Source organism: Equus quagga, chromosome 11 (genome assembly GCF_021613505.1).
Source record: "Equus quagga isolate Etosha38 chromosome 11, UCLA_HA_Equagga_1.0, whole genome shotgun sequence".
NCBI lineage: Eukaryota > Metazoa > Chordata > Mammalia > Perissodactyla > Equidae > Equus > Equus quagga.
The window spans coordinates 72,994,930-73,013,968 of NC_060277.1; the positions used below are offsets into that span (position 1 = coordinate 72,994,930).

General features: G+C 39.8%; 1 protein-coding gene across 1 annotated transcript in view; it reads left to right on the top strand.

The window, feature by feature from the left end:
- The first annotated feature begins 3,012 nt into the window (after nt 1-3,012).
- The window catches only part of BLMH (bleomycin hydrolase), a 44,383-nt gene continuing 28,356 nt past the window's right edge, over nt 3,013-19,039 (top strand). The window contains exons 1-6 of the mRNA XM_046676433.1: nt 3,013-3,180; nt 3,502-3,699; nt 6,697-6,806; nt 7,598-7,739; nt 8,342-8,430; nt 9,781-9,873. Coding sequence (XP_046532389.1) covers nt 3,168-3,180; nt 3,502-3,699; nt 6,697-6,806; nt 7,598-7,739; nt 8,342-8,430; nt 9,781-9,873 — 645 coding nt within the window. The 5' untranslated portion in view covers nt 3,013-3,167. The remainder of the gene's footprint in view (nt 3,181-3,501; nt 3,700-6,696; nt 6,807-7,597; nt 7,740-8,341; nt 8,431-9,780; nt 9,874-19,039) is intronic.

The window sequence follows — 19,039 nt, forward strand, 5'->3', positions numbered from 1 at the left end:
CCATGGAAGCAATAGGCCGAAGGCATATCTGCAATGGCAGGTGATGCCACTTCACAAGATTTATAAAGATTTTCTTTTCTAATACTGTGGATTTTGAACTAGAATTCTGTTTCTGATTGCCTTGTCCCATGAGGTGTCACAGAACCCACCACCACCTCTTTTGGATAGAGTTAGAGGGGTAGGTCCTAAGAATTCTATTCTTGGGGAAATGTCTTCCTGGGTAGGTCATTTGGAGCAGACCGATTGGGAAACTAGTTTTCTTCTGCACCTCTTCTCCATGCCCACATGGGGCTGAGTGTATGGGTGTGAGTTGCTGGGTGGAAAGCTGGTACTAAGGGTACCACCCTGACAATGAGGGCAGAGCTTCCCTGATATTTTCTTCTCTCTCAACTTACTGCAATGTGGCTTCCACCCACCCCGCCCTTCCACTGAAGCTGCCCTCTCTAAGGTCACCACTGACCCAGTTGCCAAGCTTTTCTGAAGCTTTCAGTCCCATTCAACATTTTCTCTTGCCCTCTTGGGATTCCAGGACATAACACTCCAGGTCTTCTCTTACCTCTCTGACTGCTCTTACTGTCTTTTTCTGCTGGCTCCTCTGTCTTCACCCATTCCTGAAATTCCTAGGTTAATGGTACTCCCCATATGGCATCCTTGTAAGAAGTAGTAAAATGTGCACCATAGTCTGGGCACAGCCCTGGGCCAGGTGCATGGCTTGGCAGGCAGAGCTTGGACTGGAGTTCAGGCTCCATTCTCCCCACTCAGCCTGGTACCCTTGTGCCGTGAATACCCTGTACAATTGCATGCTGCCGTCCAGTGTACTATTCTCAGTTCTCATCTCCTTTTTGCTCTACCCTCTTTCCCTCTGAAACCTTGTTGACTTTCAGGCTTTTAAGACCTACATGTGTCTTATTTAATCTCTAGACATTTTTTTTATCTGCCTCCTGCACTTCTCTTCCTGGGTGTCCTGTGGGTACCCCAAACTTGCCAAGGCCCAAAATGAATTCATTGTATGCTTACTCACATGCTCCCATATATGTCTATTTTTCTGTACTCCCTCTCTTGGTTAAGGATGCCACCATTCATCCTCTCATTCAACTCAAAACTTCACTTTTCTGTGCCTCTTCCCTTTCTACAGTTTAAGGCTTTTGTCCTCTCCCCAGGTGCACTACTTACTGGAATAGCCTTCTGACTAGCTTGTCTCTCTCCAGAATCTCTCCCCTTCAAGTCAGCCTCCCCATTCCCAATGGGATTCTTTCTTTACACAGAACTGAGCATACTGTTCCTTTGTTTAAAAACCTATTTGGCTTCTAATTAACCATTAGTAAAGTCCAGATGCTCAGGCATGGCCTATAAAACCCTTCACATCCTGGCCCAAACCTACCTTTCCAGCCCTACACCTTGCCCCTGACCTCGACACCGTCCTTGCTCTTAACCACATCAGACTATGCTGCACAGTTTCTTGAACATGATTTGCCATGTATTTCAATGCCTCTGTGCCTTTGCTGGTGCCTTGCATGCCCTTACTCTGTTTTTTGCCTCTAAGATTGTACTCACTTGTCACCTCTTTTTTCAGGTTCCTCCAGCCCTAATTAACACCTCTTTCCTCACTGTTTCTACAGCTCTACTGGTATGCTTGTACAGACGGTCCAAAGTTATTTTGCATCTCTTTCCCGATACACTGTGAATTTCCTAAGGGCAAGATTAAGCTTTGTTAGTCTCCATTATCATCAGCAGCTTGCCCAGTGCCTGGTACTTGGTAGACAATGAATAAAATTTTGAGTTGAACTGGGCAGGATACTTGAAGAGCATTTTATGAAAGGACTAATGGTTTCTTTCAGCCTGTTCCTTTTCTTCAGAAATCAGAAGAATCTCAATGGGACAGCTGACCGGCCCTGTTGGAAATAGTTGCTATATCGTAACCCCAAACTTTAGCTAGGTCTCTCTATGGACATAGAGACTGTGATTTCTCAAATGACTGATTGGCGTCTGAGTGCATATTTTTCCAGATATTAGAGTTTCTCAGAACCAGTGATTATTTTCAATTTAGGACCTAGATTCTAGGTTCCACAGAAGACTCTCCTTGTTCTGAGTAGTGGAGACAGGGTTTTCAAGGATACGTTAGATTTATTTGTATTTATCACGTTTGGGTCCCATCCCAACATCTCACTAAGGATTGAGACTTTAGGGCACGAAAAACAATATAATAGGGCTTCACAATTTCAAAACTTTGGAGAAACGCTGAGTTATTTTGAAAGGCGGGCGAGGGCGGGCGCGCTCATCGGCAGGTTTTGTAAAGGGCCTGGCACAACCGTATGGATGCCTGAGACCGACTCCTGTCATTCCCCTTGGTTAAACCCCACAGTACATGCTGGGCCAGGTAGAAGACTCACCGACTCCATTAATTAAGCCCAGAATGGGTAGTTTTCTTGAAAAGAGCAGATGTCTATTTGTAGAACCGTGCTAGTAGCTTCTGAGCAAGTGGGAAAGCGCTGGCTTCCAATTTCCCCTCAAATACGAGAACTTGGTTCTGACTAGAATCCAAGCAACAAGTTGCCATTGAAAATGCAGTGATGGGTCAGCAAAGGAGGCCTACAGGAGGAGCCTCTGGCTACATGTTTTGCGACGAGTCAACCCATCCTAAGCCCTGTGCTTAATTCTGCGGCTCCTCAGCTCCACCCTCCCGCCTCCAGTCCCCTTTCGGCTTCTGAAAAGGCGGAATGGGGTCATGCCCCAGCGCTGGAGTATTCAGGCTGTGGGCCCAGCATGGAACCCCTCCGGCCCCCCGCTCGGAGCGGTCCTGATCCCGGGAGGGCGCCCGCCCGGCCAGGGAGCCGGATGCAGGCTGGTCCAGGGCGCCGGCGCCTCGCGGGCGGACTGCCGGCTTCGCCCAAGTGGAGCGCGTCACGAGCCCGCCCCCGCGGGCCCTCCTCTGGGCGGGACCAGCCCCGAAGGCGCTGACTCAGCAACGCGTGGGGGGGAGTTTTGTCCCTCGGCGGACCCCGTTTCTCGCGGCTTCAACCCTCCCCGGCCCTGGAGCCGGTTTCCTCTTTCCGGCGTTCGGGGTACGAGAGGCAGGTCGGGCCGCAGGGCAGCGAGCTGCAGTACAACCCCGGCGTTCGTCTGAGGACCCCCTAAACTACCGTTCCCTCCCGGGCAGCGTGGGCGCCATGAACAGCGCGGGTGAGGCGCGCTCCGCCCCGCCGGCGTTTGCCGGGGGCCTCGGTGGGCGCTCAGCTGAGCCCCCGGGCCCCCGCGGCGGGGAAGGGCCGGGGCCGGGGCCGGGGCTGGGGCCGGGGACGGTGGCGGGAATGGGGCTTTCTGGGCGGGCTGGAGCGGCCTGGAGAGAGAGGGCATCTTGGGGGAGGATGCCGGGGGAGGGCTGCTCCGCTGCTATGGTCACCTGAGGATGCTCTTACGAAGTTAGAGGCAGGATGTGCGAGTCCAGGATCAGCCCTCTTCAGCTTCTTTTTGGTGTTATAATCCCATCTGGTCTTCCAATAGGACTGAATTCGGAGAAGGTAGCTGCTGTGATCCAGAAACTGAATTCCGACCCTCAGTTCGTACTTGCCCAGAATGTCGGGACCACCCACGACCTGCTGGACATCTGTCTGAAGAGGGCTACGGTACAGGGTGCTCAGCACGTGTTCCAGCACGCTGTGCCGCAAGAAGGCAAGCCAGTCACCAACCAGAAGAGCTCAGGTGAGGTCGTGAGACTTCTAATTCTTGCATTTCATGTTTTCTTCATCTTCTTTACTTCATCTTCTTGACAGCATCCCATTTTGGTGTCTTAAGAACAGTCTTAGGAGAACAGAGGTTTGTATTGAAAGAACTTGCAGTAAATTCCTAGAGAACAGTGTCGAGTAAAGGCAGGTTCAAGAACATTACTCTGTGAATTGTGTTGTGCTCTGTGGCTCGTTAGCATATTTGATTTGAGCACTAAAGTGACAAGTCTACGGTCATCTGTTTGAATGTAATTCACTATAGTCTGTGCTGAAGTTATGTGATTGCAGGCCCGTGTCTTGCAGATATATGCTCTTGGTACAAAGCAGACCATGCAAAATGTTGGTGCTCTAGAGAACATCAAAATTGTCCTGAAGGCCATATACAAGTCTATAAAATGGAAAAGACATAATGTAATTGCATAAAAATGTCATCAAGTGTTATTTTAAAGTATGCTTTTTGGTTGCAGCTTGAGCATATGTGCTCATGGGCACGGTTCCCACCAATAGACCAATTTTTTGTAACAGAAAAAAATTCAGTTCTCATGCCTTACTGGTCAAGAGCTCTTGTTTTGCTATCTGCTACCACTGTCAGAAAAACAGCTACAATGGAAGATTGGTTATCCAAGACTCTAAATAAGAAGAGTATTCTCACAGTAAAATTGTACCAAAAGGACTTTTTAAAGTCTGTGCATTTTTAAACTACTTCTAGTCTATTAATTTTGACTGAAAGCAGATCAGTGCTTGCTTAGAGGCAGACAGAACTTAAAATGTATGTTTAACGCAGACGTGTTTTATTGTATGTAAATTATACTTCAGAGAAGTTGATTTTTAAATTTTACGGAAGAAAATCATGACCTTGCAATAATTAATGTTTTACCATAATAGGTGGTTTTTGGGGTGGTATGGACCATCAGGGTATAGTGATCCGGTTAATAATGTTACAGTGGTCCTACATAGTTTAGATTACAGTGACCTCTTAGGGAAAAGCCTGGAAATGTTCATTTGGAACAGATCAGGTCTTATATATTCTGTATTGTCACTTTTATCTACAAAAGATACAAATAACACATGAGCTGTGTAGTTTATTTTCATGCAGTTTTCACATTAACAGTTCAAGCGGATTCCCTTTACCAGAAATATGTAATGTATGTGAGAGAGGTGGCATCCACATGGGAAAGATGAGCTATGCTAAGTCATAGTGACTTTTGAAAAACAGTCCTTATTTTTAATTGTTTTTCTTGTTACAAAATTATTGTTGCTCAATGTGAAATATTTGCAAAATACCGAGTAAGTATTTTTTCTGTTAAGTCTTTATTCTGTGCGTTTGTGTGTTTAATACGGGTGGGTACCTACATGTTGTTAGATAACCTACCTACCTTTTTTATTTACCAATATATTGTGAATGTATTTTTCTATCAGTAAAAAAGGTATGGGCAAATAAAGCCAAGTTTTTCTCTCTAAATTTTTTTTCAGGAAAGAGAGATTTACCTTATATGTGAGACTTTCCAGAGACTGTCATAATGAGCACTCTCAGTTAATATATTTTGAAGCAGAGTATAATTTGGCAGACATTACTCTGAAATGACCTCAGTCTGTGCTAGCTTTGGATACTTATAGAGATCATTTGATTAAATTAGTTTCTTAAAAAGGTGAAAAATTTGAACACACTGTATTCCTAGGACGTGACCTCACATGGAAATGTTGGATATCATTGTCAGTACGCCTTCTAAAGATCACTTCAGTCAGTACAGGAGATGGTGACATTGAGGAGTTTGTGATTATCCAATTACAGGACAAATGAAGAATGTAATTGTATAGTTGAGGTTTGGCATAAAATTTTCAGGGACAGCGTCATGCATGAATTCAAAACATTGCCGTGACTCAGACATACTAGATGGAAGAAAGATGATGTGTTCTGATTGAAAGAGTGGATCTAATAATGGCAAAGGCACCAATGGCAAAATGCATGTGAAGAGAATGAATCAGTGTGAAAATGACCTGTGAAAGTGGAAAAAACAATGCTTCTACATCAATTTATTATGTTAACATGGTTTTAAATATCTGTGTATATTTAAATTCCTAAGTTAAGTAATACAGGTGTATGCTACTATTTCATCTATATCTTTAAATGTTTATGTAACCTAGTTAGCTAAACAACTTGTTTTTGGAATTGTCATTGGGAGAATGGGGGATTGACTTATGTTAGGGTCACCTTATATTGAAGCATATACTGTATATTCCAGATGAAAGGGAAGGACTTGTTAAAGCTTTTGCCATGTATTGCCGAATTGCCCTCAGATATTTTGTACCTGTTTATGTTCCTATCCAGAGTATATAATAACGTTGTTTCCCCAAGTCCCTGCCAATATTGGGCATTATCAATTAAAAAATGATGTTTCCCAACTTAACAGGTGTTTTATGATGAACTTTAAAAAATATTTCTTTGCTATTTGTGTCTTTTTAGCCATTAAATGATCTATTCATGATCTCTGCTCATGTTTTTCCAGCTCTTTTTTTTTTTCTTGGTGAGGAAGACTGACCCTGAGCTAACATCTGTTGCCAGTCTTCCTCTACTTTGTGTGTGGGAAGCCGCCACAGTGTGGCTTCATGAGCGGTGTGTAGGTCTACACCCAGGGTCCAAACCAGCAAACTCAACCACTATGCTACCAGACTGACCCCTCATTTATTTTTCTAATGTGATTTTCTTTGGTGATTTGTAATGGATTCTTTATGTGATAAGTAAAGAGACTTTTTAAAAAATGTTAAGAATATTAACATATATTTTTTCCATATATGTTGCAAATAGTAATTACTACCTTTCTTGTTTTGTTGGTTTCTTTTAATGTTTCTGCTCTGATTTAGTCTGAAGTTGTTCCAAGACCTTTTCATCAGTTCAATGTTGGGAAATACAGTTGTAACAGTGTAATCTATGTGAACACTTGTCATAATTTCTTGATTTGCCTTCTTGTTTCAGGACGATGCTGGATCTTTTCTTGTCTGAATGTTATGAGACTTCCATTCATGAAAAAATTAAATATTGAAGAATTTGAGTTTAGTCAGTCTTACCTCTTTTTCTGGGACAAGGTATGGGACTGATCTTGCAAGGTTCTTTCTGTTTCAATATTAACCTATTAATATTAAGTAGGCACTGTCTCTTCCTTTCTTGGTTTTTCATTGTTGTCTACCGTTCCATTTTGGATGGGATACCATTTATTCTGATTTCTAAAGTATCAAAAATTGACTCTTTCCAAAGGCAGAACTGCTTTTGGTTGGTAGATGGGTGCTTTTTGCAATGAAATAATAAGCCTACTGACTCAACCTGCTGCTTTCTTGTTTCTTTCTTATTTAAAATTTTTAATTTTGTTTTCAATAATTTCCTCTTTTAGCATCTTTGTTTAGGTTATTTGGTCTTTCTAGGATCTAATTTCTGTAGGTAGTACTTGTCTGAAAAACAGTAAATAATTTTACTCCATTTTTTAATCTTTAAAATGTATATTATGTAAGTGTCCGTTAGATGTTTATTAATTGTAGGCTCTACGTATCAGTTTTTATTTCAAAATGAAGCAAAGCCTTGTTTTGGATAAACTCTTGGAATGTATACACACAGATATTGATATTTAATTACCAACTTTAGTTTTTTAAAAACCCTACTGTGTACACCTGAAACTACTATAATGTTATGTCGATTATACCTCAATAAAAAACAAAAAAAACCCACCTGAAAGTAATAGAATGTTATGTCGATTATACTCAATTAAAAAAAACCTCTACTATGTTGGGTCTATGGTAGTTCCAAGACTCCTGTTCTATTGATAATGTCAATGAAGGTATTTGCTTTCTTTTCCTTTAATTTTGTTTAACTTCTCTTACTCTAGGTTGAACGTTGTTATTTCTTCTTAAATGCTTTTGTGGACACAGCCCAGAAAAAGGAGCCTGAAGATGGGAGGCTGCTACAGTATTTGCTTACGAATCCTGCAAATGATGGTGGACAATGGGATATGCTTGTCAATATTGTTGGTAAGAGCCTTCTCTAAGGGAACTGAAACTCAGCATGATCAAGCAAGGCTCTGTAGTTAGTTAGGCATAGGCCATTTCTTTGGTAGTTATGTACAGCGTAATATAGGTCTCCAAGAAGGGTATACAGTTAGCTGTAAGAACCTTTATCTCATATTCTCATGTATAAAGTACCTTTCTTAAGTGAGAAGTACAGACATAGGTACTCTGAAGGGTGGGTTGGAGAAGAAAAAATTGTATTAAGTAGGACTAACTTTCTATGAAAAAGCTTATCTCTTGTCCTGGTGTAATTAAGAAACACATTAAAACTGCAACTGTTTGAAAATGTCTTCATTCAAAAAAGTTTTGTCTTTTGGGAAAACTTCATCATGCTGAGCACTTTACAAAGTATGATAGATAAAAAGAATAGAATTAATCCTAAACTAGATGGATAAATATACAAGTTAAATAACCTGTCTAATAATATGAAGCATAAGATTGTTAAGTTTTCTGAGTTAGTCCAGCAAAATATGGCCTATTTTTTAAAGCAATAGCTATTTTTGCCAGGGTTTCTAATGCTAGAATATACTTTTACCTTATTAACGCTAAAATTTGTTTTCTTTTAGAAAAATATGGTGTTATCCCTAAGAAATGCTTCCCTGAATCTTACACAACAGAGGCAACCAGAAGGATGAATGATATTCTGAATCACAAGGTACCGCGTGTGGAGCAGGGTGGGATTAAGTTTAGGACACTTACCTTAAACCTCCTAACTGATTTTCCAGGGGGATTCCTGGGCATTTCAGTGTACACAGTTTATGTACAAGGTGGCTACTCAGTGTCTTTCAAAAACACTGTAGCTACATATTAACTTCAAAAATAATTGAGATTAGGATGTTTTTTTCTTTTTTAAAATCTTCCACTTTTACTTCTATTGATTTTAATGTTTTCTTATGGGTTATCAGGAAAGAACATCCCATCCTCAATTAATTCGGGCCACAAGCACACTGGGTACCGTGCCTCTCACTTGGTCCCAGTGGAGGTGGGCTAGGGCAGCTTTATGTACTAGCACTTCGGTATTGTGTACCAAAAAAACTGTCTGCAGGATTTCCTTAAAGAGTATGCTGAGTTCAGAGGCTTCCCCAAACCACATCAGGGTGGTTTATCCGCTCACTAAGGATGTGATGTTGTCCCTGAACTGCTCTGTATTGCTTCAGTTATCTTAATAGATCACTCTCTACATAACCCATGTTCCCAGGGAGGATTATAAATCCTATAGAGATGCTGCTCTGCCAGCTAGACATCTTTTTTTAGAACTGGGAGTTGCTGGAATCTGCTGTCTGATCTATGAGGCTAAAATTGGATTTGTCATCCCTGGGAGAAAGATTACATTCTAAAATAAACTATAGCTGTGTTTCCCTAATATTAAAAGTAGGTTATTTTCCACCCAGGAAACTCTGGGAATTCTTCTCTCTAGGCCAAAACATCATTAATAGTATAGCATTGGATTCCATTTCAGATGGGATCAAGATCCTCTTTAGCACTGCGGTTAAATTTCAAACTCACTTTTATCTTAGGTATCTCTCAAAATTGAAAACAACAAAAATGAAAACTATATTGGGGATTGGCGTAGCCGTGGTTATCATGATTTGGCAGAGAAGGAAAAGTGGACAACCAGTAAAATTCTAAATAAAAATCTGTTAGAGTGATTTGGTGGCATAATCGTTTTCAGTCTCCTGGTTTTTCTGAGGGTGATAGGCATGATGGAATCAGATATTTTCCCTGTACCCAGCACCTTCTGTTACAGAGGGTACCATTAGCTGCAGAACAGGAGCAGTTCCATCTAGTATTCCTTGGGAGTAATCCATGTCTTTTCTTCTTATGGAAAGTGTTTTTAGTTACGTAGTTAAGTGGACTGGTCGGGGAAAAATACATTTGCTTTTACAAACTTTGGCCTGGGTCTTGGCTGAGTTATACTTCAAAATAAGACCAGCATTGGTCTGTTAGGCTCATTTACAGTTGAATTAGGGTAACATTTGGAGTGCTGAATACGTTTCTGTCATAGATGAGAGAATTCTGTATACGACTACGGAACCTGGTACACAGTGGAGCAACCAAAGGAGAAATCTCAGCCACACAGGACGACATGATGGAGGAGGTAATAACAATTATTTAGATTTTTTGTGAACCTTCTAAAGAACTCTCAGAATGTTTCCATCTGTTAAACTGATTGGGAAGTCTAGTCACTGCAATAAATGTTGAATTGAATTGAAAATTACTTATTTTACAGCAGAGAAAACTGAAGTATGAACTTTGCGTTTTGTATGGGACTTGTACTTATATCTTCTAATTCCCAGTTTAGTAGTCTGTGTAATTCATTCTTTGTTCAGTTCATAAATACTGAATACCGTCTGTTAGTTTCGCACTGTTGGTTTGTAAACTGGCCCCCATACTCACAGAGGGCAAGGAGAAATAGAAGAGAGAGGCAGCCCACTCCAGGTTTGGAGGTGGCAGGTTTAATAAGCAAGGGAACTTACTTACGAGGCTTGTCTTAGGCGGCTGCAAGACAAGTAGGTCTCTACACCTGCCTGCTAGTTTCTTAAAAGTTTATGTAGAGGCTTTAACTGGATTTAGTCACATCCGCAGTCCAGATGGTCTCAACAATACCTTACTCGCTAAGGCTGTGTCCTTGGAACAGCTCCCACTGTGGGAATGGTAGGCAGAGTGTACCTTCCAAGGACAGGGGAGGGGTGAGAAGCCTCTGATTGCCCAGGTCCAGATCTTGAGTCAGCCGGCAGTCACGTCCTCGTGATTGACTCACCCAACAGGCACCAGGGATACAAAGATGAGAAAGACACAGTCTCTACTCTCAGGAAGGTTAGTCTCTTGGGGGAATAAAGCACATGAATAATTATAATAAATCCTCTGCTGGAGATGTATGGGAAAGGATTTGGTGGTCATAGAAAAGGGAGTGATAGTTTTAATGAGCTGAAGGTTTCATGGGGAAGATAGTTGAACCAGCTCTTGAAAAAGTAGTAGAAATTTGTCAGACGAGTAATAGGGAAGATCATTCCAGACAAAGGGAATTGCGTGTACAGTGGCATGAACAAAGGTGGACTCTCCAGAGAATAGTGTAGCTGAAACATACGTTTTATGAGTGTGATTGGTAGCAATTTAAGCTAGAAAGGCAGAGCTGTGAGAGATCTTAGGCAGATACCAGGACTTTTGACCTTTTCTCTAGGAATAAAGATGAGAAGCTATTGATGGTTATATTGGTTATAGTAACATATGTGAAAACATTCTGGAAAACCTAAAAAGCATTAAACAAATATAATGTAATATTTATTTTCAAAGCAGTTAAGAGTCTTTATCACTTAGTACTATCCATAATCCAGGTGAAGTGCATAAAACTGAAATTGCTTTGAGAAAAGAACAGATATTTCCCTTTTTCATCATTACTTGGAATCACTGAACCAGCAGTCTCCTGTCAAGACTGTTGTGTGGAATTAAGATGGCCTAATTTTTTTCACTGCAGTGGACAGCATTAATGCTTCACTCATGTTTGCTTTGAATTTTAGAGAGGCAGTAGAGTGTAGCTGAGAGCATGGTCCCTGGAGTCAGACTGTCTGAGGTCTAACCTTCTCATTAGTTAACAGTCATGTTACTTGGGACAGGTTCGTTAAGTGTTCACCTCTCAGTTTGTTCGAGTGTGACATGTACACTTTAGCTCAGTGCTTGACATAATAGCTGTCTCTTAAATGTCTGTTGATTGGATGAATGCAGAGGTTTCACCTTGCCAAATGCATTTCAATTATCTCATATTTACCTCTTTCTATACTTCTTAAATGCTCCTATTTAGGAGAGGTATCTGAATGTAGTAGAAAAAAATAGGCTTTGGAGTTAGATGGACATTTCTGGCTCTATCGACTCTCTCACTTAACAGCTCTGTGATCTTGGGTAAGATACTTAACCTGTCTGAGATTCAGTTTGGGGTTTAAAATATATTCCTCATTGAGTTTTTGTGGGGATCAAATAAGGAATTAAATATAGAAACGTAAGGCATAATGCTTGGCACATAGCAGTTGTCCAGTAAATAGTAGTTCTCTTCCCTTCCTGCTTAGAATGATCTCTCTCGTTGAGGCCATATGTCCTGCATAGTTTGCCTTCATTTATGATTATAGTAAGATGATGAGGTGTAGTAAGGATGAAGTTTCCATAAACAGGAAAAGGGCCAACATAATATTTCTTACAGATCATAAGCATCCTGTTGGCTTTTGATATTTGCTTTAATGATCTTTTAAATGATTTATCTAAGATCCATGTCCTGACCATCACTGATAAGAATTAGGGCAGGTGTATTTCACATATCTATCCTCCCCTGCCTCTGCCTGGGAAAAATAGTAAGACACCACCTTACCTGAGTATGGATGATTTTTGGGATTACTTACTTAATGATTCTACCTAAACTGTTGACTACAGAATTCTTTGTGATAGATTTTTAGATTTTTACAATCCACGAAATGAATCCTCTTTATTGAGCCTGACTCTTGGTAATTAAGAGTCTAACTATGGTTTTAAAGCCACAAATTAGTGCCTGTGATTTGCCTAGCCTTGTAGGCAAATCAAAATTATGACGTAAGTCAACAGCCATGAAGAGCAGATGGCTTTGAATGAAAGGTGTTTATGCTAAAGGCATTTATGGTAAGAAAAGAGAACTGTAGGTTGCTTGCTGAGATGACAGACAAGGCAGATATTTTGGAAATGTTTTGTGACCTCTATTGCAATTGTGTCTACTCTTTCTTAGCTTCCAGATACCCTTAGGATTATTAATGTATTCCTTACCAAAACTCTCTCTGTTAACGATAAAACATAAAACAAAGACCAGAAATAGTATTTGTGAATGCCATGAAAAAAGGCAGGATGCTATTAGGATTTACTTGGGAAATTCTAGAGCAGTGGCTCTTAGGTCTTACAAACAGTATATAGGCCTAGGCTTGCTCTGAAACTACAAAATCAGTTTCCTTGAGAATGGAGCCTAGTTATCTGTATTTTTTATTTTTAAGACTTCTTTGAATTAAAAAAAAAAGTTTTTAACATCAAAAACATAAAAAGGTATCCAGTAAAAGTCTTTTTCCTACACTGTTCTCCATCTGTTGAGTTCCCGTGCATTCCCAAATTACTTTTTTTAGTTTGTTATTAGTATTAGCTGTTAGTTATCCTGTCAGAGATTTTTTTTATAATCCAATACAAATATATATTGTTTTTCCCCTCCTTTTTTTGCACAGATGTTAGCATATTCAGATTGTTCTGCATTTTTTATTTTTATTTTTTACTTAATATGTCTTGGAAATCTTTCCATATTGATACACAAAGAATTTCTGCATTTAAGAAAATATTTGCATATTATTCCATTGTCTGGATTACCATAATTAATTTAGCTGGTCCCTATTAATGGATAATCTGGTTGTTTTCAAACTTTTTTTAAAAAAAATACTGCAATAAATAATCTTGTATATACATTATTTTGCATATGTGCATGTATACCTGTAAGTTGCATTTCTACAAGTAGAATTTTTGAGTGAGAGAGAATATACATTTGTAATTTTGATATATAATGCCAGTTTGCCCTCTTGGGGGATTATACCAGTTTACTCTCATCAGCAACATCTATAGAACCTGTTTCCCCTTAGTTTTATCAAGGCAGTGTGTTTATCAAATAATCGGATTCTTACCAATCTGATAGGTAAACGATCTGACATCTAAACTATCTCCTTGTAGTTTTAATTTATATTTTTCTTACTTTGAGTGGGGCTGAGCATTGTTTCTGTAAACTGTCTTTTCATATCTTTTACTCATTTTTCTTCTTGGTCTTTTATCAATTTCTGGGCACTCCTTACGTGTTAGAGAAATTAGCCCTTTGTTGATGGTTACCAGAGGGGAGGGGGGAGGAAGGAGGGTGAAAGGGGTGATTAGGCTCATGTGTGGTGATGGATTATAAGTAGTCTTTGGATGGTGAACATGATGTAATCTAGACAGAATTCGAAATATATTATGATGTACATCTGAAAGTTATATAATGTTATAATCCAATGTTACTGCTATAAAAATTTAAATTTAAATTAAAAAAAGAAATTAGCCCTTTGTGATATGAGTTTCAAATTTTTTCTTAGTTTATCTAAGCTTTTTTTTTTGCTATGCAGAATTTTTTACTTTTATATAGTCAAATTTGAAATCTTACAGTTTTTAATTAGAAAGGCTTTTTCTAATTATAAAAGTATTCTCCCATTTTTCTTCCAGTGCTTATAGGGTTTTGATTTTTATATTTGAATCTCTGATCCATTTAGATTTATCCTAGCATAGGGTATGAGGAGTGGATCTAACTTTTTTCCCCAGAAAGCTACCCAGTTGACCCCCATCTTTCCTGAATATTCCGTCCTCTCCCTACTCCTTAATTTAAGATGCCATTTTTATCATTTCTGAGGCCTCTGGACTTTCAATTCTGTTCCTTTCTTCTGTTTATTCATCTGCCAGTCACTCTGTGTTTTAATTACCGAGGCTTTTTGTAGTGTTTTAATATTTGTAGGGCTAGTCCTATCACATTGTTCTCTTATTGTTTTGCTGGCTGATTTTGTTTTGGCATCTGTCTAGTTAGGGCATTTGTATTTTAAAAGCATCTCAGGTGATTCTGGTTAAGCTCCCCTGCTGCTAAGAAATAACATTTCCTAATATGGTCTTCTCTTTGGATTTTGGAAGAGAAAAGAGCATTGTTCTCTTGCTAGCCTTGGAGGACATCTCTGACACTGAATAAGGGACTAACGTTTCCCCTGAGGTTGTTAAAGGAAATAGATTATATTCACATACTGCATTTCCCTTTTTACTAAATAGGTATAATCAGAAAAACCAATAAGTATTTATATCAGATTCTCTTTAACAGTTAAAATTTTCAAGTAATACTAATTAAACACATTATTTAAACTCAGGCATTCTCTTTTAAGTCTCCTGGAGCTAGAATTTGACTGCATTCCTTCAGAAGTGAAAATTTTACATCTCCAAAGCAATCTAAATTCTCGGTTAAATGGACATAAATTCTCTATCATGTTTGCTTACAATCCTAAATAAATTTTACATCATTATCTGTCATGAAAACCAAGAATCATGAAGCCCTTTATTTCTTAATTTTGTGAACCATTTAAATAGTCTTTAAGGAGTCTCAAGTCATATTTCTCTTTTTTAACCCATTGAAGATCAGACTTGTTTTTGGAAAAAACAGTTATATTTCTCCTATCATAAGTTGGTGGCTATTGTAAAAAGAATGACAAAAGTCCGGAAACATGTTTTGTTCTGAAAGAAGATGAAAAAATTTAAGTCCTCTTAACTCTTGACTTAAAAGAATGTTCAAAATTGCATGCTGAGTCAGACTTGGATCCATCCAGCCCAAGTTTCTATTTCTGATGGTGGCACCCAGAAGGCATACTGTGTGAAGCATTCTGGACCTCCACAGCATTCAATCAGATACTTCTCAGTGCCTGTTATATGGGAGGAATTGCAGATGCTACATATCAAGTAACTAACATCTAGTAGGGCAATAAAATAAGTAATACAAAGTGAGGTAAATGTTCTTAAGAGATACGTAAGCATATTATCTCACTTCAAAGAGGGAGTTGCTGCATCTTATTTGGGGAATCAAGAAAGCCTTTCTAGAGAAAGTTGCATTTGAGATGTGCTTTGAATGAAATGAGAATGGAGTGGAAAACAGTCTAGACATGCTCGAGGTGGGTTTGGGAATCAGTGAATAGGCTAGTTTATTAGAGTCTTAGGGAGGAGCTGGAATCGTGTTCCTCAAAAAGTGGTTTGAGGGGCCGGCCCCGTGGCCGAGTGGTTAAGTTCGTGCGCTCCGCTTTGGTGGCCCAGGGTTTCGCCAGTTTGAATCCTGGGTGCGGACATGGCACTGCTCATCAGGCCATGCTGAGGTGGCATCCCAAATGCCACAACTAGAAGGACCCACAATTAAAAATATACAACTATGTACCAGGGGACTTTGGGAGAAAAAAAGAAAATAAAATCTTTGGGAAAAAAAAAGGTGGTTTGAAGTCCGTCTGCATTAGAATCATCAGATGCTTGTTAAAAATGTAGATTCCCGAGTCCCACTTCAGATATACTGAATCTGAATCTCTGGGGATGGTCCCTATAATCTGCATTAAATTAGTGATCCTGAGGCACATAAAAGTTTGAAGCTAAGAGAATAATGTGGAAAGTTAGAAGTAGACATATATAATAAGAGCTTTGAATCCTAGAATGAGAGTTTGACCTAATTCAGTAGGAAATGAGAAGTCAGGAGGATTTTTGAGTACCAGAGTAATGTGAAGTAAAGCTGTACTTTAAGAGATTAATTTAGTTAAATAGGTTAAACTGGAAGGAGGAGAGATAGGAAGACCAGTTATGAAGCTGTAGCAGTCTAGGAGGTACTAATTTGGCCTAAACAAGGGTGGTGACAATAGAAATGGAAAGGAGTGGAGAAATACGAGAGATCTTAAGAGGAAAAATCTTTAGGACTTGGCAACTTATCTATAAAGGAGGATTCATCATTAAAAATAACTTTAGGGTTTTAAGCCTGGTATCTTTGGATAATGCTGCTGTGGTTCATGCAAATAAGTCAGTAAGGGCAGCTCTTTTCAGAGGCCACTGTGAAGAGGAGAAACGTTGGCTTTAAAATGCCTAGTCCCAAGGCACTGTCCAATTGGAGTTGGGTTTCAAGCATACAGAAACAGTCTTGGAGCACAGCAAAGAGAATGATCTAGAAGAGTGGTAGTGATGATAGTACAGCTGGCTGAAGCATTGGGAATGATTGAAATCCCTGAGGAAAAATAGACGGATAGAACAGGTCTGAGCAAAGAATTCTGGAAAATATCTATTTCTATAAAAGCAAGTGCCAGACCTATTTTGTGATGTAGGCTCTAGTCATCAGTGTCAGAGGCTGCAGACAGGTCAACAGGTCCAAGAATATGAAGATGGAGAAAAAGCTGCTGGATTTTCCAAATAAGGTTTTGTGGAATAATGTCAAGTAGAATGGAGTGGGGAAGGAGCTAGATGGAGAAGAGTCAGACCATGACAAGAAAAGGAAGCCAGTTTCAAGAAGCTGGGCAATGAAGAGAAAAATTGATGCCCATTAATTCCACAACTATTTATGGAGTACCTTCTAAATATTAAGCATGTCCTAATCACTGAAGAAAGAAGACAGACATGGACCCTGGTCTCATGGACTTTATGTACTAGTGGAGAGAAACAGTCCCAGTTGAATACACAAGAAACTATCTGCTGTGATATGTGCTCTGAAGAACTACAGTAATTGATTGGTGGTTGATAGGGTCATCAGAAAAGGCCTTGCTGAGGTGAAATCTGAGCTGAGACATGAGTAACAGGAAGAATCCAGCTACGTAAAGATCTGGACACAGACATACCAGGCAGAGGGGACAGTCAGTGCAGAAGCCCTCAGATGGGAGAAAGCATGGTGTTTTTGAGGAACAGAAAGAAGTCAGTGTGACTTGAGCTTGGAAAGAAGGTGAGACTGGCTGGAATAGATCTTGTAGAGGAAGAGAGAACTCGCTTATATAGGACCTATAAGCCTTGCTAAGGAGTTTGCGTTTTATTCTAAGTGAGGTAACCACTGGGGGGTTTAAGTTGAGGAGTGACCTGGTTTAATTTTTGTTTACAAAAAATTCCCTCTGGGTGTTTTGGAGTGGATTGTGAAACAGCAAGAGAGGAAGCAGGGAGACCAGTTAGGAGGCTATTGTGGTTGTGTAGAAGAGAGACTGTAGTGGTTCAGACCAGGTGGGTGAGAGTGAGGATAGAGAGGAGTGAATAAATTTGGCGGTATATTTCCGAAGTGAAATTGTCAGGACTTGCTGATGTAGGGGACAAGGAAAAGGAAGGAATCAGATGATGTCGTGGTGTCTTGAAGTAGGGGCTTGCAGATGTGAGAGAATGCCTTCTCGAGGTTAGAGCAGTATGTGAGAACTAGTGTGTGGAAAGGGATAGCAGATGCTAATGAGAGAAATAATTGAGAAGCAAGGTTTTGGAGGAGGGAAAGAATAGATGTCTGAAGTAGTGCTTTCAAACTTTAAAGTGCATCCGAATCCCTTGGGGGGTCTTGTTAAAATGCAGATTGATTCAGTATGTCCGGGGTGGCGCTGGAGAGTGTGATTTCTAACTATTTCTTTGCTTCAGCCACCACTCTAAAAGTAGTCTCAATGTCATCATTTGACTGTTATCATCTCTCTGAGCAGTTTTAACATCACAGAAGGGTACATACCCTATGAGTATATCTTTTTTATGTCTTTCCCTGCCTGAAAATGTGTTTAATGGCTCCAGAAAGGATCCCCTTCCCCGCCTGCTTTTGCAGGCACAAGTGGTTTTTTAAAACAGATCCTTGCCTTTCTTTCATTCCCCACCAGAAAGCAGTAGAGAGCTGTCTTCTCTTCCCTCCCCTTTCTCTACTTTCAGCAGTCACCAAGGTCCTTACTCCCTCCCTCTTGTAACTAGCTCATTTACCCTCAGCGCTGAACTTTCTTCAGAGTTCACCTATCTTCTGTGGCCACTTTTGAGTTCTTCCAGCCATTCTACTCTGTGATCAACAGGTCATTCTACCTTTGAGCCTAATTTCTCCGTCAGTAAAACTAAAAAGTTGGGGTAGATGATTTCTTAAGGGCACTGTAACTTTGCATTTTTATAAAAGTAGAAGTAACTAATATTTCTACTCTGCTTTAGACTGTATACCCTCTCAACAACCCGGTATTGTAAATACAAATAAAGATTCTAAGATTATGTCACTCCTGCACTGAAATCTTTTAGCCTTACCAATTTTCCTCCCTTTTGAACTACCTTCCTATTCTAACCTTCCTAATTACTGTGGTTCCCTCCATTCTGTCTGCCTGTATAGCTCACTTGAAACTCTCACCCTTCTAAGTATTCATGGCTGACTCTCAACTGTTGCATCCTGCCTTCCTCTTCTCACTTGATGTCTGTCTCCCAGTTTAGCCATGAGTATGGGAATTGACTCATTCCCACAACAATTGTCTTTAAATTGGGATTGTTACATTCTTTCTCCGTGTTCCATGTCTCATGCTTTCTGTGTCCTCTTTTCTTTTTTCCATTCCAGTTCTTGATTCTATTATTCACCACGTTAGACTTCAGCAAATCATTTAAAATGGATAGATCTCTCTGATTAGGGAAAATATTTTGAGACCAATTAAAATGGGCCTTTTTTTAATAAATAAGACTTTGGAGGCAGGACCCTTTATAATTTACACTCTCCCTACTTATAGACA